The sequence below is a fragment of the Catharus ustulatus genome, chromosome 10 (genome assembly GCF_009819885.2).
Source record: "Catharus ustulatus isolate bCatUst1 chromosome 10, bCatUst1.pri.v2, whole genome shotgun sequence".
NCBI lineage: Eukaryota > Metazoa > Chordata > Aves > Passeriformes > Turdidae > Catharus > Catharus ustulatus.
In genome coordinates, this window is record NC_046230.1 from 3,993,184 (window position 1) to 4,016,063 (window position 22,880).

The 22,880-nt window shown below is 57.6% G+C and overlaps 1 protein-coding gene across 2 annotated transcripts; it reads left to right on the plus strand.

The window, feature by feature from the left end:
- Positions 1-1,085: 1,085 nt before the first annotated feature.
- On the plus strand, positions 1,086-22,880 carry SNED1 (sushi, nidogen and EGF like domains 1). 2 transcript variants are annotated; one of them, XM_033068566.2, is made up of 33 exons: positions 1,086-1,370; positions 4,390-4,677; positions 5,143-5,283; positions 5,972-6,134; positions 7,072-7,197; positions 7,309-7,422; positions 8,173-8,286; positions 8,530-8,643; positions 8,766-8,882; positions 9,150-9,275; positions 9,551-9,655; positions 10,091-10,204; positions 10,335-10,451; positions 10,844-10,960; positions 11,034-11,150; positions 11,315-11,428; positions 11,509-11,682; positions 11,862-11,975; positions 12,587-12,700; positions 13,113-13,226; positions 13,308-13,421; positions 13,999-14,295; positions 16,267-16,450; positions 16,529-16,641; positions 17,085-17,363; positions 17,727-17,871; positions 18,150-18,232; positions 18,962-19,048; positions 19,221-19,337; positions 19,777-19,864; positions 20,425-20,508; positions 20,710-20,748; positions 21,117-22,880. In XM_033068566.2, exons 1-32 carry the CDS (start codon positions 1,167-1,169, stop codon positions 20,744-20,746), a joined length of 4,335 nt encoding a protein of 1,444 aa, XP_032924457.1. In that variant the 5' UTR covers positions 1,086-1,166; the 3' UTR covers positions 20,747-20,748; positions 21,117-22,880. The 2 variants fall into 2 exon arrangements, with proteins under 2 accessions (XP_032924457.1, XP_032924458.1); XM_033068567.1 differs by lacking the exon at positions 19,777-19,864 and having other exon boundaries at positions 1,087-1,370.

Consider the following 22,880-nt stretch of genomic DNA (forward strand, 5'->3'; position numbering starts at 1 on the left):
GCAGCCTAATGCCTTCCAGAAAATCAGCGATGAATGGCTAGGGAGGGTAATTCGTATCAAACCCATAAAACCTTTATTAGCGTCCTAGGGGAGAAATCCGGATGTGGCTGCTTATTTATTTTGGATTTCTTTCTTTTTTTTTTTTTTTCTCCTCCTTTTAACATTTTCTTCCAAGAGATTTTTAAAGTGATAGAGTCACCTTTCTGGGATCGGCAGTAGGGCTCACACAAGGTTGCCTGCCTGGGGGACACGTGGTCCTGGACCACTGGTGCATGCACTGGCATCCCAGGAGTCTGGCTGATTTTGGGGTCCGGCTTTGGCACCCATCATGAGCTGATAATTATTCAGATTATTCAGATATTAATTCAGATTGGCGCTTTTTGTGGGGCTTTCCTGCTTCCTTGGGAGTAGCCCTCGACTTTCCTGGGAGCTCAGCCTCTCCCAGTCAAACCATTTCCCGATAATAAATGTAGGGCGGGTGTGTTTGTTTTGCTTTGGATTTTTTTTTCTCCAGTAAAGACAAAGAAGCCCTTGAGCCCGGAGCGTAACCTAAAACACGGCATTCCTGAAAAGAATTTCCTGATAATATTTTTAGTACCTGAAAAAAAAAAAATAAAAAGGGGGGGGGGATGGGGGGGAAGAGGGAGGAAAAAAAAAGAAAAAAAAACGGGGAAAAAGGGGAATTACACAGGGTTTTTTTCACCTCCACTCTGTTTTTTTCCCGCATCCAGGCCAGTGTTTTAAGGAAGCAGAGGAGGCCGGGGGAGCGGCTGGGCACGGAGGGGGCTCTGGGCTGGGGGGGACAGGGTGGGACCCCCCACCGCTCGCGGGGAGCCCGCCCCATAGCCCCGCCCCCGAGCCCCGCCCCCCGCGCGCCGCGCTCCCATTGGCTGGCCACACCCCGAGTATGCAAATGAGGCCCGGGGGCGTGGCCGGCGCGGTGAGGGCGCTCGGCGCGCGTCGGAACTGAGGGGGCTGTGGCTCGCTCCGGGCCATCGGTGCCAGCGCCCGGCTCCGGGCAGCAGCCACCGCCCTCCCCGCGCCCCTGGGCGGGCGTCCTGCCCTGCCGCCACCCGCCCCGCCTCGCCCTGCCCCGCCCTGCCCCGCCCCCGCCATGCTTCCGTGGCTGGTGCCCCCGTGAGAGGCGAGCGGCGTTGCCGGCGGCCATGCAGGTCCTGGCAGGCTGGGCCGTGCTGGTGGCACTGGGCGAGTGGCTGTGGGCCGGTGGGGAGGTGCCGCTGGGGGATTTCTACCCCTTCGGGCCGGCCCAGGGCGACGCCGCCACGCGCAAGCAGGACGACGGTGGCTCCGAGCTGCGGCCCCTCTCCATCCCCTTCCCCTTCTTTGGTGCAGGGCACACCGGCCTCTATGTGAGTAACTTCCACTTATTTCTGCTTGTTTCCTCCCATTCGCTCCCTCTTGTTTATTTCCTCCTATTCCTTCTTTTTCCCTTCCCTCTAATTCCCTCTTTTCTGTTTCTTTCTTCCTCTTCCCTTCCTCTTATTTCCTCTTTTCTGTCCTGCTTGGATGAGTTTCCTTGGGTGCCATCAGGTGGTCCCCAATTAACTGGGAGCATCAGAGGAATAGCGGTGGGCCCTGGGCTTGGGGTGCATGCAGGAGCCCTGGCTCAGTGTGGGGAGCCCCAGAGAGCATCCTGGCCCCTCTGCCTTGGGAATGAATGCTGGGCAATGCCCACCCAAGGTGGGGAGCCCCAGAGAGCATCCTGGCCCCTCTGCCTTGGGAATGAATGCTGGGCAATGCCCACCCATGGTGGGGAGCCCCAGAGAGCATCCTGGCCCCTCTGCCTTGGGAATGAATGCTGGGCAATGCCCACCCATGGTGGGGAGCCCCAGAGAGCATCCTGGCCCCTCTGCCTTGGGCAGTGCCCACCCATGGTGGGGAGCCTGGACTTAGCCCTGGCTGGAGGCTGTGTTACCTGCATACCCACACCTTGTGGGACTGGCCTGGTGACATGCTCGGGGATCCCACTAGCAGGAAACTGGGTACATCTGGTGCCAGAGTTGGTGTGCTGCAGCCCTACCGTGGTGGCCCCTGGCTGGTGGCCCTTGGGGTGTTTGTGGGGCTCTGAGTGTCATGTAAAGAAAGCTGCACTTTGGGCTGTTCACTGGGCACATCTGATACCCTTGCCTTTCCCTGCACCCACTGGGCTGGTGGGACTACGGTGACATGCTCCCTTGCAATCCCTAAGCCACCAGGAGGGGACTGTGGCCAGAGAACTCCAGTTGTGCCTGGCCCATTGTGTCCCCTGTAGCTGTGGCCAGAGGGGCAACCCCAAGTGTCTGGTTGTCCATGGAGTCTTTTGGGTGGTGCTGTCTTGCATCCAGAAGTGAGACTTGGGCTCCCCATGCTGGTTTCCACCTGGCACAGTGAATCCTTCAGCATCCTGATCCCATCTTCTTGGTTTGCTCTGGGCTTGATGATGACCTAGACCCCTGTGACAGGGGAGAGAGCTGAGCATTGCCTTGATGCCATCCCAGAGCTGGGCTCATGTACCATTCGGCTGCCTTGGCTTAGTGCAGGGGGTCCTTGGTTCTACCTGGTTGTGTTTTCCCCCTGATCAAAGCACCAGCCCTGCCATCGGGTGGGAGGGATTCAGGCTTGGGGCTTGAGCCACGGTGGAAGGACAGAAGGGGCTGGGAGAAGCCAGGTGACATGATGGTTGTCCCATAGAGGCTCCACTGTGTTGCTCTAGGTCTTGGAGGGGCTGCAGGGATCAGAGGACAGAACATTTCCCTTCCCTGAGCTGAGACCCCATGGCTCTGCAGGAGCAGCTTACCTGCCCCCAGCACAGAAGTCCATGTGGCAGGGGCCCTCCTCCCCAGGGAGCTGCTGTCCAGGAGGACTGGCACAGGGCTGAGTTCACCTGGAAATCTCTGTTCTCAAGGGCTGCCTCCAACCACCCTCCTCCTTCACAAAAACCAGCAACAACAACAAAAAAAAAAGCCCTTCTTGGCTCTGGTTCTCTCCCATCTTGCTTTAATCAAGGGAAGAATGTTCCTCTGCGGACACAGTGGGGTTACGGAGGCTTTGGGAAAACAGAATCCTCTTTCCCTTAGTCACAGTAAGGACTGCCCTGTGTTCAAATGGAGGGGCTATGAACCCTCCTCAGGGACTGGGGACCTCCCCCAGGGACTGCACAAGGCCATCCCAGCTCAAACCCCCATGCCTGGGTGTGCTGGCAGCTGGGGTGAAGGCATTCTGGCTTCCCCATGGCTCCTGGGGATGCTGGCTCCCAGTTCCTTTTTGGCACATGAGTGTGACACCACTGCCTGCCTGCGTGCCAGAGCTGCTCTCCAGTTGAGAGCCTCTTGCCTGTACCAGGCCCCCTTTTCCATCCTGCAGCCCAGGGGCTTGCCAGAGCCAGACATTGCACACTGGAGAGCTTGGCTGTGAGTCCCTGCCTGTCCCATGGTTACTTGTGGGCTGGGGAACAGAGTGGCTTGGAGCTGGCTGGACCAAGAGGGATGGCAGGGTCTCCTCCAGGGAATTTGGGAGCTCAGGGTGAGAGCATTTCCCTTTGATCCCTGCCCCCTCCAGCCTGTCCGGGCAGTCAGGGGATATCTTCACCTTCCTAATTCCTACTGCATCCCCAAGTTGGGAGGTAGCACTCCGGGCAGCAACATCCGCTAATTCCAATTTCCTTCCCTGAGCTGAGGCTGCCTCTGCCATGCATCCCAGAACCCTAATTGCCCCAATTAGTTAGTGCTGAGGAACAGCTTGTAGTGTCTCACCCTGGGGGTCTGGCTTCCCCACTTTAATGAGAGCAGCCTGCTGAAACACCGGGGGCTTTGCACGGGGGGGCAGCACTCGGTCACCTGGGGATCAGGAGCCCGTTGGCTCACCCGGAGTGCTGTGCATGCCGCTGGATGGAGTGCTGCCCAGCAAGGCTCCTCCCACCCTGGGCCAGAGCCCACATGGGCCAGTGCCCACAGCCCCCCTGCCGGAGGGTCCAGCCCCATGGGCTGCCTGTGAGCCCTGAGACTGGAGAGCGAGCTCAGGCGCTCACCCCTGCCAAGAGCAGTGCCGTGAGCTGGCCCCACGCACCGGGCACTGTTTGTTTTATGCGCAGGGCTCCTGCAGTTTTTGCAGCTGTTCCCCTTCCCCTGGCCCGGAGAACAGGGCTGGGTTTGTTCGGGCAGTGGCCCGCGGCCGCGCTCCAGTGAGCAGGCGGCTGGGGCGGGGGGCTGGGGGTGTTGTGGGTGCTGAGGCACGTCTCTGCTTCTAAGGACAGGAAGGGGAAGCGCTCCAATATTTGTGGAAAGGGGAGGGGAAGAGAAAGATGAAATGGAAAGCACCTCTAAAACATGGATTCCTGCTGGCAGCAGGAGTCAACTGTGGCCACCCGTTTCTTTGCCTTCCTCTCTGCAGGTAAACAACAATGGGATCATCTCATTCCTGAAGGAGGTCTCCCAGTTCACACCGGTGGCCTTCCCCATCTCCAAGGACCGGCGTGTGGTTGCTGCTTTCTGGGCAGATGTGGATAATCGGCGAGCGGGTGACATCTATTACCGAGAGAGCACCGAGCAGCCCATCCTGGAGAGAGCGAGCAGGGACATTGCTCAGTATTTCCCCGAGTTCCCAGGGTTTTCTGCACAGTGGGTCTTCATTGCAACCTGGTACCGAGTCACCTTCTTCGGGGGCAGCTCATTTTCACCAGTGAGTAGCTGAGGCAAAGCAGCCACCCCACCCGTGTGCCTTCAGTGGCGCCAGACCTTCCACTTGTGGCACTGAGCTGTCAGCAGAGTTCAGGTGACCAGCTGGCTCCATTACGATACCTTGCTGTGACAGAGTGCTAGTGGGCTGGCAACACCAAACCCTCCTCTTTGTGCTGTGTGGAGGCTTCACATCATCAGCCTTCTTGGGCAAAAGTGAGGCACCTTTTGCCTTCCAGATGTTCAATATCCATATTTCTCCCCATCTTTCCTGTTCCTTTGGGGCAAGAAGTGAGCTGTCCTAGCTCAGGATCACAAGTTAGGATTGAAAATAATTCAACTCTAATGCCCTTGCTCGCAGAGAAGGACTGGGATTCAGGAAATACCCCTTTCCTGAATGTCGTTTCTGTCACTTTATTTTATGGCTGGTTCATCGTCCCTCACTACTTTCCTCCCCTCCCTGCCACAGGTAAACACTTTCCAGATTGTCCTCATCACGGATGGCAAGCTTTCCTTCACCATCTTTAACTATGAGTCCATCACCTGGACCACGGGTATGCACGCCAGCAGTGGGGGGGACTTTGCTGGGCTCGGTGGCATCGCGGCACAGGTAAGTGGCCAGTGTGGCCTCTGGGGTGCCTGGGTAGCACATCCGCCTTGTGAGCTCGTGGCTCCTGTTTGGGTTTGTTGGAGGTGGAAAATCTCTGCCTGCTTGTTTGTTTTTTTTTTTTTTACTTCTTCAGAGTTCTTAAATATCTGTGTGTGTGCTCTGGCTCCCAAAGCTGAGACCATACAGGGGGCTTTGTTATCCCAAAACCACAGATCTTTTCCTTGGCTGCTGCTTCATAGTCCATTTTCCTTCCCAACCTCAGCCTTTAAGAGGAGCTGCCACAGCTAGCACAGCTTTTGCTTGTAGATTTATTTCACCCCTGTGTGTGTTGTTGTGTTAAAGAGGAAAAAAGCCAACACCCACACCCGCAAAAACCCCAGTACCCACTTGGATGTGTGAATTTACCGACAGTTGATCCATGCTTGGCTCCCTGTTTGCCAGGCTGCAGCAGGCAGGATGCTGCAGGTGGAGAGGAAGTGAATGGGATTTGAATTCCCAGGAAGGGACTGAGCAGGCCAAGTGTCCACTTCACCCTGTTGTCCTGTCACGTGGACAGGACTGAACGCTGGCCTGTGACATGTGGAAGGGGAAAGTTGGTCTGAGTGACAGGAGAGATGAGTCCAGGTGCTTCAGCTGCCTTTTCCCTGCATTAGTGATGTCTCTTTACTCTCTGCCTTTGTCCTTCCAGGCAGGTTTTAACGCTGGTGATGGAAAGCGCTACTTCAACATCCCCGGATCCCGCACCGATGACATCGCTGACGTGGAGATGACGACAAATGTGGGTATCCCCGGGCGCTGGGTGTTCAGAATCGATGATGCCCAGGTGCAAGTGGGGGGCTGCAGCAATACAAGTAAGAGGACAGCAGTTAGGTTTACTTAACTCCCAACCCAACCCCACACTGTTCTCCAGCCCCATCTTTCCCTGCCTCAACCCCCCACCTCCGCGGGGTGGAAGAGTTGTCTGGAAGGGCTTTGGGGAGGGAGGGGAGGCAGCTATGCGGGAACTGTCTTCAGCACCAGTCGTGTTTGGGGATGACACCCGTGCTTGCCACGGGGCTGGGAGCGGGCTGGGAGAGCGAATGGGAAGGGGAGGAAGAGTTCTTAGTTTAAAGAAGCCTGTGGGGAGTGATGAGGGAGGCTGGGGAGGAGGTGATGTGCACAGTTGGGCCCCTGCCAGCCCACTGCCAGGCAGGGCATGAGGGGCCAGCACCCTTGGGGGGTGCATATGTCCATCAGTCCTAGTACATTGGGCTGAGCCAAGTGGAGGACTGCTGAATGCCAGCCTGCTATGTGGGGCTGGGTTGCCAGGGCCTGTTCCATGTTCCCCACTCCAGGGGTCCTGGCACATCCCCCACAGAGCTGGTCTCCGGTTCCTCTTCCCCACTTCCCCCTGGCCACATTTCCCCACTTGTGATCTGTGTGTCTTGCGTTATCGGTGAATTTACTGTACATGGGCTCTCCCATCCCCTTTCCCTCTGCCCTGAATGATAAGTGAGGGCATGTTCATGTCCCCTCAGCCAGTGGAGCAGACCTTCTCCCCCCAGCCAGGCTGCAGATCTGTGCAGCCTCTCCCCCTTGCACAGGAGCAGTAGAACTGCCCCCTGTGCCAGGGGAGCCCGCAAGGAGCAGCCCCTGCCCCTCCATCAGGCAGGAAGCCCCATGGGCTCCCCGAGCACCCCAGGGAGCCGGGCGGGTGCAGGGAAAGACCTTGGCACTGGTGTGGCTGGAAGGTGGCAGGTGAGCCCTGCCAGGGTGAGGGCTGACAGGGATCACTGCCTGTTCCCACAGCCTCTGTCTGCCTGACACTGCGGCCATGCCTGAATGGGGGGAAGTGTATCGAGGACTGCATCACAGGGAACCCCTCCTACACCTGCTCCTGCCTGGCCGGTTTTACTGGGAAGAGGTGCCATGTTGGTGAGCGCTTTGCTGCAGGGAACAGGACTCACTCCCAATGTCACTGCTGTGTGCTGGAAGTGTGTCTGTCCCCACCCTGAGCTCCTATCCCCATGTGGGGCTCTGTTTCAGATGTGGATGAGTGCCTCTCCCAGCCATGTCAGAATGGAGCCACCTGCCTCAATGGTGCTGGCAGGTTCACCTGCAGGTGCTCTCCAGGCTTCAGAGGCAACAACTGCGAAACTGGTGAGCAGTGAGGCACTTAAAAAGCAGAGACTCCAGGCTTGAGGGGCACTTCTGCTCTTGGGAAGGCTTTTCAGACCAGGGCTCCTGCAGTAGCTGCTGGGCTGTAGCAGTTTGTGACAGCCAACTTGGATTTCAGCTTGCTTCAGGCAGAAGAAGCTTTTCTCTGGCCATGAGCCTTTCCTTCCGCTGACTTTTCTGAGGGCTTCACTCAGCATTGCTGCCAGCACTCTTCCACCATCACTCCCTTAGCCAGAAAAGCTGGCAGCCAGTGCTCAAACAAGCCTTACAGGCCCTGCTTTTGCAGGTGATGCTCTGGTCCCAAGCTCTTCAAAGCCAGGGGAGACCCTCCCAGTCCTGGCAGGGGCCATGGTTACAGGTTTTCCCCACTGCTGGCCTCTGCCTGCCAGCGGAAGTGCTGCCAAGGCATTTGGCTCCCAGCAAGCTGCTGCACCAGTGGAAAAGGCAAGGAGGGAGTGGACTTGTGGGGGAGGAAGGAAGGGAGGGAGAAATGCCCAGCAGAGCACACTGACTCCAGGAGGTGTGGTGGGATGAAACAGCTGAGCTGCCTAAGGGCAGGTTTTGGGGAGAGTGACTCAGGATGTGGCCACTGTCTCCTGACAGAAGGTACATGGGTAGCTCCAGTCTGTGCTCTGCCTAGGCCTGGTATCACTGTGTGTCGAGGGTACCATGTGCCGGTTCTGTGCCTAGGCTAACACCTCTGCCCCTCTTTTCTTTTATGTTCTTCTGCAGAAGAATCCCCATGTGAGAACAGGGTGTGCCAGAACGGTGGGAGTTGCCAGGTGGTGAATAGGACAGCAGCATGCTTGTGCCAGTCAGGATACACAGGGGTGGACTGCCAAACAGGTGGGTGACAGAAAGGTGTGAGATGGAGATGGTGCCATTTTCATACCTTGACAAGCTTCCTTCCCAGCCAGCTTCATTCCTGGATGTAGTTTTGGGAGGGGAATGCTTGATATTGCTAGTAGCACCACTTTTTTTTCTGTCCATTGCCTTCACCCTCCTGAGCATCATCCAGGCTGGGAGGCACCAGGTGAGCTGGCAGTGCCCACACATGACCTGACCACCTTTCCTGGCCTCCCCTTGCAGAGGTGAACGAATGTGAGTCCAGCCCATGCCTGAACGGTGGGCACTGCATTGACCTGGTCGATAACTACACCTGTGTGTGCCTGGAGCCCTTTGTGGGACAGCGCTGCGAGACAGGTGCCTGTGCCCCAGGATGACCCAAGGCAGGGACTGTGTCCCTCATGTTCTGGTGGCCATGATGGCCCCTCTCCCAGGCCCAGGCTCTCCTCATGCTCACTTTTTTGCTTTCCCCTTACCAGATTCATCTTCCTGCGAGGACCGGAGTTGCCAGAACCGGCAGACGTGCAACTACATCCGCCCTGGCCGCTATATCTGCACCTGCTCCCCGGGTTATTACGGCAGCAACTGCCAGTATGGTGCGTGAGGTTGTGCCTCTACCAACCTGCCGTGGGAGCTGCAGTCAGGGGCACTGGGCAGGAATGGGCAAATGGCTGTAAAGGGGCTGTGTCAGTTTAGGCACTGCTGGTGCTTGGCATGTGCAGAGCAGCTGTGGTGCTGCCAGGAAGGAGCACCTTCCTGCAGGGCTATTTGACTGTGCTGGGACCTCCAGCAGGATCCCCATGACAGAAGAAATTCCAGCCCCAAACTGGAGCTCTCCACATCAGGCTCCCCATTCCCCACAGGTGGGCCTCGCATGCCCGGTGCCTGCCTCTCCCACCCGTGCCAGAACGCAGGCAGCTGTCTGGAGACTGAGCAGGGCTACGTCTGTGAGTGCCAGGAGGGCTACACTGGCCAGGACTGTCGAGACCGTGAGTACCAACTGAGGGGACTCTGGGGTGAAGCATCTCAAGGGGAGCCTTCCTGCTCATGAGAGGGGGAAGCAGCAGCCCCAGAGAGCCTGTTCAAGGCTCTGGGATTGAACAGAGGGTCAATCCTGCTGGAGGAGGCTGTGCCTGTGTGTCTGAGGGCCTCAGGGCTGCTCCTATCTGAGCTTCCCCTGTGAGTGGCATCTGGCAAGGCTGCTTGTCTGTCCCAGCCCACAAGCAGGAGAGGTCCTGGGAAACTCCTGTTTCTTCTCTTGCAGAACTGTCTGAGGGCTGTGAGTGTCGTAATGGGGGCAGTTGTCTGGAGGGGAATGTCACTGTCTGCCAGTGCCTTCCTGGGTTTTTTGGTCTCCTCTGTGAATTCGGTAGGTGAAAGCTTCTTGCCTACTGTGTTCATTGCCTCTGGAATGCTTGAGTCAGGCAGCCTGTGAGTCAGCAAGGAGACTCTGCCCATGCCTGAGCCTAGCACAGTGCTGGGGCACGCGCTGAATTTCAGCCTGGAAATATTGTCACCTGGTGGGATGGCAATGCTCCCACCTCCATCACTGCCCCTTTGAGCTGTGCCTCTCCCAGCCTCTGCCTCAGCCCAGCTCCCATGGGTGGGGAGGGAGCGGTGGCCTTTGTGCACTCCATTGCTGAAGCTCATTGAGCATCCAGGCTGGGCATTGCCATTTGCAGTGTCTGTGCCAGAGGATTTGTCCTGTCTCATTGAACCTTGCAAAGTTAGGAGACTACTGTTTCCATGTGGGTGTCCTCTTGCCACTGGCTGAAGGAGGCTGGCACTGGCCATGTGTTTGCAGAAGTCACCACGACACCGTGCAACATGAACACGCAGTGCCCGGACGGTGGGTACTGCATGGAGTACGGTGGGAGCTACCTCTGTGTCTGCCACACCAACTACGGCACCAACCACAGTAAGACTCCACGGGGATGTGGGAACAGTCCTGGGGTGGGGATGAGCAGGGGGTACCCTCACCAGCAGGGAAACTGCCCTTGTAGCCATGGCCATATGTCCTTGGTGATGCTCTGTGTTTGGCTCTGCAGCAATGCCATCCCCCTGCGAGTCAGAGCCCTGCTTGAATGGGGGGTCCTGCAAGGTTCAGGATGACTCTTACATCTGCGAGTGTCCTCAAGGCTTCCTTGGCATGCACTGCGAGAAAGGTACCTCCACAGTGCTCCCTGTGGCCCCAGCACCTGGCAGAGGTTGGGAGAAGGGAACAGTTGGGAAATGAACAGTTACTTGCAGAGCTGGAAGCTGGTGCAGGCTTTCCCATCCCATCCTACAGGGTAGAGGGAGGGATTGAATGACTCCCTTCATGACACCCAACATGAAGTTGTTTCTTGTACAACACCATGAGTGTTGGTGTTTTTTATTTACATGCCACAGCTTCTGCCTTTGAGAGCTGTCTCTCAGCATCGTGCACCTGTTGGGTCTGCACTGGTGTAGTTTTTGTGGTGTTGCTGGACCCAGGATGCAGTCAGGCGAGGGTTGGTGGGGTGCTGGTGGGAAGCAGCAGCTCTGGGTGACCCTACTCTGCGTGCTCTCTCTGCAGCCAAGCCTCGGCTCTGCAGCACAGGGCCCTGCCGCAACGGGGGCACCTGCAGGGAGGCCAACGGCGAGTACCACTGCACCTGCCCCTACCGCTTCACCGGCAAGCACTGCGAGATCGGTACAGCCCCGGCCCCCGCAGGGAGGAGAGGTGGCACTGCCCCACCAGGCTCACGCCCGCCTTGTGCCCCCAGGTAAGCCGGACCCCTGTGCATCGGGGCCCTGCCAGAATGGAGGCACCTGTTTCCACTACATCGGCAAGTACAAGTGTGACTGTCCCCCAGGCTACACCGGCCGGCACTGCGAGATTGGTAGGTTTGAGGAGGGTGTGCCACTGCCTGGGGGGATGATGGGCCTGACTGTCAGGAGCTCGCTGATTGCTTTGAGCCTCCTTCCCTGCAATTCTTCCTTGTGCCCTGCTGGAAAGGGAAGGGGGCTGGCTCTGGTTTCATTCCTTGCTCTGCTCTTCTTCCAGTGCCCTCCCCTTGCTTTCTTAGCCCCTGTGAGAATGGGGCTACCTGCGAGGACGTTGACGGGGGCTATGCTTGCACCTGCTCCCTGGGCTATGTAGGGAAGCACTGCCAGTTTGGTAAGGGCTTTGCGCTTCCCCTGCCTGCTGGGGACTCCGGGTACCTCTGTGGGCCCCATTCATCCCCTGTCTCTCCACAGAGATTGACTGTGGCATCCCCAGTGAGGTGAAGCATGCCCAGGCTTCTTTCAACTCCACCAAGGTGGGCTCCCTGGCTGAATACCAGTGTGAGCTGGGCTACATCCTCAGCCAGCACAACCATCCCCGTGTCTGCCGTGTGCCGGGTGTCTGGAGCGACCCCCCCGAATGCGATGGTGAGGAGTGCTGGGGAGTGGGTGAGCCCTGGGACACCATCCCTCCCATGGCCTGTGGTCATGACCATGGTTTGGTGACCCCAGGATATGTACTCCAGTTGTCTGCTGCTATCCCCCTGGGATCCCTGTCCTGTGCTCATGTCTCTTGCCTTGTCTCTCCCTTGCTCAAATGGCTTTAGAGATCGACGAGTGCCAGTCGCAGCCCTGCCTGAATGGTGGCCAGTGCAAGGACCGTGTCTCTGCCTTCCTGTGCTTGTGTGAGCCAGGTTACACCGGCTACCACTGCGAGTTGGGTAAGAGACCATGCCAGGCATGCTCCAGGACTGTCACAACCCCTGCCTCACCCTCCAGCCCTTGGGAAAGCCCTGATGGATTGTGAATTCCATCACAAGCAACTAGGTTACCAGGAGTTGTGTGTGCTTGGATCAGCCTGAGGCAAGGGCTTCTCTCCCAGGACTCCCAGCCAGCTGTAGGATTTTCCACCAGGGAGACACTACTCCTGGTTGAGGACAATGGGCAGTGTGGGAGGTGGTGGGACTCTGGCAGGTGGCTCCAGCCCAGTTCCCTGGGACCTGGCAGTGGTAGGAGAAGGTGGGCTGTTGGAAGTTAGATGAGGGGGCATGACACAGACACCTTATGGGATGGATCTCTTGGCACAGCCCCACACTGCCAGTTGTCCCCAGGTGTCCTTGAAGGAATGTCCCCATGCCATGTGCTTTGGGGGCAGGCCTGAGGCAGTGGGCATCCAGGAGCAGGGATGTTCCTGGCCACTGGGCTTGGGAAAGCAAATGACATGGGATGTGTCTAAGCCCTGTGGGAGAAGTGCTGCCTCTCCAAGCCCCTGTCCCTAGCCACCAGCTGTCTCTCTGCTGAACTGGTGCCTTTCTTCTTGCTGGACCCACAGATGTTGACGAGTGCCAGTCAGAGCCCTGCAAGAACAGCGGGACCTGCCAAGATCTCCCCGGGTCCTTTGCTTGCTTCTGTCCCGAGGGCTTCCTGGGGACCCAGTGCGAGACAGGTAGGGACTCTCCTTTCTTGGATCAGTGGGAGGCTGGACTGTGGGCACCAGGACACTGCCAGGGCTAGCACCATGCCAGGTGGCTGATCATTGTCGTGGACACCTTGACCTCTGGGCATGACCTAATTGCTCACTGTTGCACCACTTTGCCTGTAGTTTTGGGGGCAGGGCTGAAACTGCTCTGATGGGGAGGGAGCAAGGAATGAGGTGTTCAGCAGTGACAAGTGGACAAGGTGTCTGCCCCTTCCAGGGGATGTGGGGAATGGTGCACAGTGGGGAATTCAGTGTCCAGCCCAGCTGTGCCAAACCCTGGGCTATGCATCTCCCTGCCCCCTCGGGGATCTGTTGCTGGTTTGTGGAAGCTGAGAGTTGGCTGCTGGCATGCTCACTGCTGGCCTTCTCCCACCTCCAGAAGTGGATGCCTGTGAGTCAGACCCTTGCCGAAATGGAGGGGAGTGTGAGAGCTACGGGGGCTCCTACCTCTGTGTGTGCCCAGAGGGTTTCTTCGGCTACCACTGTGAGACAGGTAAGGCAGGCAGGGCAGTGCAGAGTGGCCCCAGGGTCACCAGCACTGCTGCCACTGCCAAACCTGGCACCTCTCCCACAGCCAGTGACCCGTGCTTCTCCAGCCCCTGTGGGAGCAGAGGCTACTGCCTACCCAGCAATGGCACCCACAGCTGCACCTGCAAAGTCAGCTACACAGGCAAGAACTGCGAAAAAGGTAAAGGCCCTCAGCAGCGGCACCAGGACACGATGTGGGGCTTGACACCAGCCTGGCAGTGCCCACCAGCCACGAGGGGCTCAACACCATCTGGGACCAGCAGCACTCCTTGAGGCGGGCAGGGCTGGGGGCTTGCCTTGGGGAGGGGGCAGCCCATGCCCCACCAATGCCAGGGGTGGGTGCTAGCATGCTGAGTCACTGCCACAGGTGCCAAGCTTGGCACCAGGACACGGGGGGCAGGTTTCCCCTGCAGCAATGGCAATCTCTCAGGTGCCCTCAGGAGGGGAGGCAGAGGCATCTGAGGGAAGCCTCTTGGCAATGGCCTCCCCCAAATCCCTCGCCCCATCCTGCAGTGGCAAGTGATTGGCCACTAGTGATACCAGGGAATGCTCCTGGCATCCTGTGCCCACTGAGCCAGGGGTGTCTTACACCCAGAGAGCCCCTGCCAGGTGTGCCAAGTGAGACAAGCCAGGACCTTGTCCTCTTATCGCCGCTGTTCTGCCGCTTGCTGACAGGGTCTGTTCTCTAAAGATTCATGGCATTACCTCTCCCCTTTGCTTTTGCACACACCCTGAAGAATTGCTGCCACCAACCTCATTAAAGGTGGAAAGGGTGGAGGACACTGGTGTGTTGATTTCTTGGCACCCACCTGAGGACGCAGCTGCCAGGCAACTCATTGACGGCTACGCCGTGACGTACGTATCCCTCGACGGCTCTTACCGCAGGACAGATTTTGTGGACCGAAGTCGTTCTGCCCACCAATTGCGGGCACTAACCTCCGGCAGAGCCTACAATATTTCTGTCTTTTCAGTCAAACGCAACGTGAACAACAAGAATGATATCAGCAGGCCCATCATGCTCACCACGCGCACTAGTGAGTAGCGTCCCCAGGGGGATCACGGTCGTGAGCGTGTGCGCGGCCCCTGCAAGTGCCAGGGTTTGTGCTGCCACCTCCAGCCTGCCACCAGCTCCAGCATGGTATCAAACCTGGCAGGTTTGCTGGTGCAGATCCCAGAATCCAGCTGGGGGACTCTGGAAAGTGCTTGACACAGAGAATTGCTGTTGTCTTTGCTGTGAGTAAAAGGCCTGACACCCTGTGGCTCACCTGTCCAGGGGCTGTAAGGGAGCTGGCAGCGGGGATTGCTCCTGAACCCTGTTTATTGGGGCCAGGCTGTTCTGCTCCTTGTCACTGTGCCCAGGAGAGTATGAGGAGCCCCCATGCAAGGCAGACAGCAGGGGGCAATCCTGTGGACCAGTCATCCTGCCATACTGCTGAGCTTGGCATATGAACATGCCACCAAGGGCAGGGGTGTCAGGAACCTCTGCTCCATGGGCAGAGGAAGGGGCACAGTGATGCCTCTGGGGCATGGACAGGCAGAGCAGCTTTGATCCCACTTTCTAGGGCAGGCAGGTGTGGAAACCAAATGCCAACAGGATGGAGGGAATTAGACATAGGAAAGAAGATGACCTCTGAGGAGAGGAGAATGGTGGTGGTAAAGCCCATAAACCACATCTCCCACAACAGGTGTCCATGGCTCGATCTTGGGGCAGGATGAAGTGTGCCATGGGCTTAGCACTCACTAGTAGGGTTCCCCAGGGCTCAGTTTGGGGCCAGTCCTGTTTAACGTATCTACTGATGGTCTGGACCTAGGGATTTTGTGTACCTTCAGTAAATTTGTAGACAACACCAAGTTGGATGGGAGTGTTGATCTGCTCGAGGGTAGGAAGGCTCTGCACAGAGACCTTGGTACACTCAGTAAAAGGGCTGAGGACAGCAGCATGATGTTCAGTAAGGCCAAGTGTTGAGTCCTGCACTTGGGTCACAGCAACCCCCCTGCAGCTCCAGGCTGAGGGAGAGGTGGCTCAAGAGAGGGACTAGGGGATGCTAGTTGACAGCTGGGTGAAGTGTGCCCAAATGGCTAAGAAGCCAATGGCATCTTGACCTGTACTAGGAGCAGCATGGCCAGCAGGACTAGGGAAGTGACCATTCCTCTGCACTTGGTGTTGTTGAGGTTACAGTGCATTCAGTTCTGGACCCCTCACGTGAAAAACGACATTGAGGTGCTGGAGCATGTCCAGAGAAGGGCAACAAGGCTTGTCAAAGGTCTAGAAAATATATCTTATGAGGAACAGCTGAGAGAGCTGTGTTTGTTTAGCCTTGAAAAGAGGAAGCTCAGGGAGATGTCCCTGCTCTCCAAAACTCCCCAACAGGAGGTTTGTCTCCCTAAACCAGGACAAGATTGTAGTGTGGTTGAGGATGATTGCTCTTGTTGTGCCTGCAGAGAGGGAACAACAGGAAATGGCCTAAAGCCAAGATGGGAGATTCACATTAGATAGTAAAAAAAATTTTGCACTCTTTGGGTGGTCAAACATTGGAATGAGATGTCCAGGGAGGTGGTAGAGTCACCATCCTTAGAGGTGTTCAGGAGACATCTGGCTCTGGTGTTGGGTGATGTGGTTCAGGGGTTATAGTGACAGTGCTGGGAGGATGGTTGGAATGGATGATCTCCTAAGTCGCTTCCAACCTTGATAATTTTATGTTTAGGGCCAGGCCTGGGCACTACAGCCCCTTTGGAGCTGTGGTAGGAGGCTGGGGCAGAGGGGACAGCCTCGGGGTGCTTTGAGTAGCACAAGGCCCTGTGGGTGGGCAGATAGATGTGCCTCCCACCTGCCTCCAGGCTGTGAGGACAGGAGAGCGTGAGTGAGTTCAGGGGGAGAGGTGGCACTGAGCTGTTCCACTGGGGAAAGTGATGCAGAGGTGCCAGCAGGACCCCCCTTGGCAGTGCATGGGGAAGGGATGGGGCGACCCACAATGACCACAGTCCTCTCTGCTTGCTCTGGCCAGGACCGCGTCCGGTGGAAGGCTTTGAGATCACGAATGTGACTGCCAGTGCCATCACGGTGCAGTGGGCTCTCCACCGGCTCCAGCACTCCACTGTCAGTAGGGTGAGGGTCTCCATCCGCCACATGGGGGACCTGGCAGGCCGCACCGTGGAGCTGAACAGCAGCGTGGCCAAGTACACCTTCCTGTGAGTGGGGTGCTGCTGGGTGCCAGGGCACTGCCTCCCTCACGTTACCCCTTCCCACCCTACCTTTTTCCTCCACAGGGACCTGCAGCCAGGAGAGAGATATATCATCCATGTCACAACGCTGAGCGGCCTGGGAATGGAAGACCACCCCTCCGAGAGCCTGGCCACACCCCCTTTTCATGTGTGGACAAGTGAGTGAGGTTGGCCTTGCCATCCCCGCTTGGCAGGAAAGCTGTGGAGAGGGAGAGGTGTGGAAGCTGCCAGACTGTCTGGCCAGCACAGCAGGCAGGAGGTATGCAGGCAGGCTGGGGAGTCCAGGAGAGACACTGGCGTGTCCTCCCCTGACAAATGTTCAGTCTCTGAAACCAGCATGTGCCTGATTTATCCCCTGCTGTCTGAAGTCAGAAGGCAAGGACTGACCTAGGTACCAGGTGCAGTGAGGCTCTATCTGACCTAGTTTTTAGCATCCCCTCACTGTGCATCCCATGGCTGGAGCAGACTCGGGGCTGGTCTGGGCAGTGCCAGGCAAGCTGGGACCGTGGCATAATTGTAAGGTGATGTGAGCAGGTAGGGTGGTGGCCATTCAGGGACACCAGCTCTGACCACTTTCCTCCCCATCCCCTGCTTGCTGCAGGGCCTCTCCCCCCACAGAACCTCACTGCCTCCCATGTCACCGCCACCTCCGTGTCCATGGCGTGGGAGCAGCCGCCCGTTGGCACCATGGAGGGGTACATCATCAATGTCACCACTGCTCAGAGCGTCAAGAGCCGCTACGTGCCTAACGGGAAACTCGTGTCCTACACGGTGCGGGACCTGCTGCCTGGGCAGCGCTACCACCTGTCCTTGACAGCTGTGCAGAACACCGAGCAAGGCCAGGTGCACAGCGAGCCCATCCACCTCCATGTCAACACCTGTAAGTGTTCCCGGGGCTCTGCTGGGTTGCTGTGGCACAAGGGAGGGGATGGGGTGACAGGGCAGCAGGGTAGGGGCAGAAAACAATTGGCCAACAGAGTGATGAGCCCTTGCTGCTCCAGCACTGGGTGTCTGCAGCAGGCTGTGGGGACAAGACACAGGTCCACTGGAATGGGAAGTGGGGGTTAGCGAGGGGCAGATGCAGAGCTCCAGCTTGGTGATGGGCACCTCCATCCCCAGTGTGTGGAAAGTGTCTGTGTGTCACCTGGCAGCCTGGGGGTGATGGGATGGGATGATGGGGCTGGCTGGGAGGTCGGTTGCTGGCTCACACTGTCTCCATTAAGCATCATCTGTTGGTCTGCAGTGCAGAGGGATGGAGCTCCAGAGAGACGGTGGAGCCAAGCTGGGCACCCCCGGGTTCTGCGAAACAGGCTGCCCCCAGCTTTCCTGCCTGAGCTCCGCCTGCTGGCAGATCACGACACAGCTGAGGAGCCCTCACCAGCCCCTAGGTAGGCACTGCTTCAGCACTCCTGGCTCTTCCACCCGGCCCAAGCACTAGGCTGAGCCAGTCCCTTTATTACTCAGCTTCCATGCCCAGGTCTGTGCAGGGTCAAGCCATGCTCCTTACCCATCCACTGGGGTTCTCAGCCAGGCAGGCCCCTTACCCTGAGAGCAGTTCTTGCATGGGACTTGCACAGAACCAGTGAATGCTTTATGCCATGAGCCCCAGCACGTAGAGCCTGGGGGACCTGTAGTGCCCCATTCCCTTATGGTTCTCCTGTCCCAGGTTCACAGAGCTGGTGGATGGCAGAGGGAGGATCAGCGCCAGGTTTGGCACTGCGCAGGGAAAATCCATCACTGTGAAGACACGTAAGTGCTCTTGTGCCTTTGTGTCCTGCTTCTGTCATCCAGGTGCATCTCCTGCACCTCCCTGCAAGCTGAGGTGGCAGCCAGGCAAGCTGCTGTAGAGCTGGGGGAGCTATAGAGGAGGGTGGAGCCCCCTCACCTGGCCCTGGGCAGGCAAACATCTGCTCTGCTTGTTAGACCCCCTGCCCGAGGAGAGGGGTGACTGGCTGGGGGAGCCCAGAGAAGGACCCTTGCTGATGGGAGGCAATGCTGGCTGTAGCACAGCTGCCTTTCTTCGCTGCCAGCAGCAGCAGGGGCCTGAGCAGTGGCTCAGCAGGCTCAGGCCCCACTGTGAAGAACAGCCTCACACCCAAAGAGGGTGCCTGGGTGAGAAACCCCTCACTAGTCCAGACCTAGCCCCCATTTTCTATCCCCAGAAGACTGGGAATAGAAGTGCCAACCCAAGATACCTTAGAGCACCTGTGAACCCCACATCATGGGGTGGGGAAGGAGCCTGGCACATGTGAGGGCAGCCCTTGGCCTCACTGCACATCCTGGTTCTGCCCCTGCCTCCCCAGAACTCGGTGTCCCAGACCATTCCAGGAGTGAATGTGTCACCCCAGTTCTAGGGATGCCAACTGGGAAGGGGTAAAGGAAGGGCCCTGCCTCAGGCCTGACCAGTGCCCCAAAGCTGCAGGCAGGCTGGATCCCTTTGGAGGGGCTGAGGTGACATTTAATCTTCTCATTGTCCAGAGCCAGAGGCTCCAGTGAAGCTGGAGAACACAGAGGTGTCCAACTGGGACAGCCTGGCACTGCAGCTGCGTGAGGCAAAGAGCAAGAGTAAGTCCCAGGGGAGACCCACAGCAGCAGGAACCCAGCCCTGGCCCCACAGGCAACGTGCTCAGCACCAGCCTGCCCTCCTCTTCTTTTCCTGGGAACACCCTGGCAATGCCAGGGGCTTGGCAGGGCTGAGCTGTGTCCCCAGGCTCTGATATTCGAGCGTGTTTTGCAGGAGAGGGGCAGAAGTGCTCCAAGAATCCCTGCAGGAATGGAGGCACCTGCACCAGAGATGACGAGTCCTACCACTGTGCCTGCCGCCCAGGCTTCAAGGGCCGGCTCTGCCAGCTGGGTGAGTGCCAGGCTGTGCCGGAGGGCCAAGCTCCTTCCTGCTGCTGGCTGTCTCTGTCACAGCTCCCCTAGGATGTAGGTCACCCAGCACACCCTGCCAGCACCCAGGGGCTCCCACAATGCCCAGGCTTTGCTAGAGATCTGTGTCATGCTGGCAGCTGAGAGAGGGGCTGGGCTCTAGTTTGAGGAGATGAGTGCAGGTCTGGTCTCTGCTCCTGGCTGAGCTCTGTACCTCTGCCTGGCAGGCCAGGCCCCTGCCTTACCTAGAGAAGTGTGAGGCTGGGGGCTCTGCCTCTGCTGGTGGGCCAGCTCGGTTGAGGCCAGCCCTCCAGCATGGCCAAGAAGCCAGGGGGGCCTCACTAGACCCTTGCCACAAGGCACAGGCAGGCAGGGCCAGGGATGGGCTCAGTGATAGCTCCCCTCTCCTATTCCCCAAGCAGCCTGCAAGAAGGTGCCACACTCGTGCACGCGGCTGTACTCGGAAACCAGGTCATTCCCAGTGTGGGAAGGAGGCACCTGCCACTATCTGTGAGTACTGCCTGCAGGTTATGCTCCCCCCTTCCCCCTGTGCTCTGAGCTGGGGATGTCTCCCTGCAGCTCAGCTTTGGGGAAGGGACAGTGAGCACAAGGCCGTCTCCAAGCCCAGCTGGCAGTTGCCCCCTCCCCAGTGCAGGCTGAGCATGCCCCTGTGGCTACCCCAGCTGTGCATCAGGGCAGGGTGTTGCTGAAGTGACAGCTCCATACTGGTGTTACCCACCCACATGGTGGCAGCAAGGTTGGATTTGGTGTGTGTGACTCCCAGACAGCAGCAGATCCCATTCAGCTCCTGGCTGCCTCTCCATCTGTGAGCAGAGGGCTGGGGGAGCCCTGATGCAGCACAGGACATGGGGGGTTCTGCTCTGCCCTGGCCTCCCTGTGATGGAGGCACAAAGGCCTGGCTGGGATCAGTCCTCTGGAACAGCAGGCTGAGCCCTATTCCTGCCAAGGAAGGAAACAGGGGAAATACCCAGACTTCCCCTTCACTCTCATCAAAGCATATCTCTTTATCCCTTTTGTTCCCTACACTCATGTCTCCACTGTGTGTGTAGGTCCAGGAGAGTCTACAAGGTACACCAGGACATCTGCTACAAGGAGAGCTGTGAGAGCACCAGTTCCCAGAGGACAAGCAGCAGGTACAGCCCACAGCAGCACACTGCATGTGCCAGCCTTCCTGTGATCCTGGACAGGAGCATGTGGCTGGCTGGGGACACCCAGGCTGGGGGTGCACTGGTACAGGGGTGCAGACATCACCAAGGCTTGGATGCCATGTGCTTGCCTGTGAGCAATGGCCAAGGGGCATGGGGCTCACAGTGCTGTCCTCCCTTCTCTTCCAGAAAGCCAAGCAACAGTCACACACTGAAGAAGCCATAGAAGTAAGTACGTGCTCCAGCCCCCCTCAGATGCAGGCAGGGGCAGTTCTCATGCAGGGGAGATGGGTGCAGGGCAGGGCACAACCCTGGCTCATGCTACCATGTCGAGGGGGTCTGAGGGCTTATGGCTGAAGGCTCCCGGTTGGGGCTGGGGTAGAGAAAGCAGGAGGCAATGCTCTGCTTCCCCCTGGCTCTGCAGCTCCATGAACAAGAGATTCCTGCACAGAAAGGACCAGGCAAAGGCTAGAGTCCTGGAGACAGCAGGTCCCTTTCTCTCAGCACAAGTTTGGTGCACAGGGTGGGAAGAGGCCAGCTGTGGGGCATCTGGCAGACTCTGCACACCAGCTCATTTTACTCCTGCTCCTCCACAGGGTTTAAAGCAGTAGAAGCTTCGTCTTTCCACATCTAAGGGCTTTTTGAACACCAGGAAGATCAGATCTGCTCACTGGGTTGAACACAGCAGGGGAGCCTTCCTGCCTGGTGTCAACCTCTCCCTCTCCTGCAGCCCATTAGGGATCAGCACACTGAGTAGTGCTCCTTTTCCCCCCCATGGCCCAGCACTGCCTTTGCTGGCCCCCTCTCTGCCCCTGAGGAGCTGAGCACCAGTGCCCCTTGAGGGGGCCAGCCCTGCTCAGCACCCCCAGCCACTCTGCACAAGCAATGGGCTCCCTGCTTCACTCTGGGATCAGCCCAGCTCCTTGCCAACAGCATCTGCACCAATCTGTTTTCATAATCCAAGGTTATAAATTACCTATAACCCTCAAATAAAACAGTTTAATGCAGACCAAAAAGCCTTAGCCATCACCTGAAATCTGGCCCCCAGAAACATGCTCTGAGGAGCAGCCTCTGTAGATGAGTTAGAAATGGTGAGCAGCTCCAAGTGGTGGGGCGAGCACTGGCAGTAGAGGAGCATTCCTGTTTCCTCTGCTCTAGCAGGGGAAACTGAGGCAGCTTCTACTGCCTGCCTTTTTTCTTTGCTTTGTAAACAAGCCCTGGTTTTAACCAAATTTCCAGCTCAGAAACCAAGAGAGCACCTAAAAAGAATTTTAAATGTGACCTGAAAGTGAAGTCTGTCAGCTGAGGTATGCCAGTACCACCACGCTTGTAGTTGCCTCCACAGCAGTGCAGGGCACAGCAGAGGCTTGGTGAGGAAGCCAGCCCCTTGCACTGCACCCAGAGTTTGCCTTCCCTGTGGCACTACTGCTGCAGGGTTATGTGGAGGAGAGGACCAGCACCCAGCACTGCAGCAGGGCAGGCAAGGAAAGAAAAAGTGTAGCTTAGAAATGTTTCTAGTTTTTGTGAGTTTGTATGGCAACACTAGTTAAACATAGATTTGTGTATTAACGTACACGGTGTATATTATAAATTAACACATACCAGAGATATATCGCAGTTATGGTATAGAGAGTCATGGCCCTAGCACTGGGATTATTCTGGTGGTGAGGCCCTCCCCTCCTGCTGAGCATCACAGAGCTCTGTTGCTCAGCCACGTGTCTCAAGCAGCAGCTTGGCCGATGCTCTCAGAGCAGGACAGGCCCAGGAGTTGCAGAGCTCCTGCCACCACCTTCTTCCTCCTGGGAGCAGTGTAACAGTGCTCAGCCTGGAGTCACAGCTGCAGAGCCAGGGGGCAGGGACAATGTGAAACCATGACCAGCGTGCTGCTCCCCTCCTGCACCACCTCTAGCTTTGTTCCCAGTGGACAGGCATGCCTTGTTTTCCTCCAAGGCTGCCTGGTCCTGTTCCAGCTGCCTGGCAAGCACAGCAGCCCTGTCCTCCCAGGGCAGGAGCAGCAGCCAGGCCTCTCTATCAGGAAGAGCAGGGCAAGGGGAAACCCAGACAGGAGGGTTTAGAGCTGTGGTTTGAAAGTATTTGTACCTCTGCTCTGTCAGCCACGAGATCAGCGCTGCCATGGGCTGGGGAGGTGGAGGGGGCCCTGGCATGGGACAGTTCTGTGTCCACAGGACCTGTCCCCATGGCACCAGGAAGGCTGGTCCCACTGCCAGCCAGCAGAGCAGCCTCCTGTCCCACAGCCAGCTCAGTATGTAATGCAGCCAGAAGGTTTTAACCTAGTCTTGGAAATAAATTAGGGGGTTTTGTTTGAATTTTTTTTTTTTAATAAAAACACTTTATGGAAA

Bases quoted from the DNA above. Each gene is read 5' to 3' on its own strand.
- SNED1 (XM_033068566.2), top strand. From the start codon at position 1,167: ATGCAGGTCCTGGCAGGCTGGGCCGTGCTGGTGGCACTGGGCGAGTGG. The intron at 6,135-7,071 runs GTAAGAGGACAG...CTGTTCCCACAG, and splicing joins GGGGGGCTGCAGCAATACAA to CCTCTGTCTGCCTGACACTG. The intron at 12,701-13,112 runs GTAGGGACTCTC...TCCCACCTCCAG, and splicing joins GGGGACCCAGTGCGAGACAG to AAGTGGATGCCTGTGAGTCA.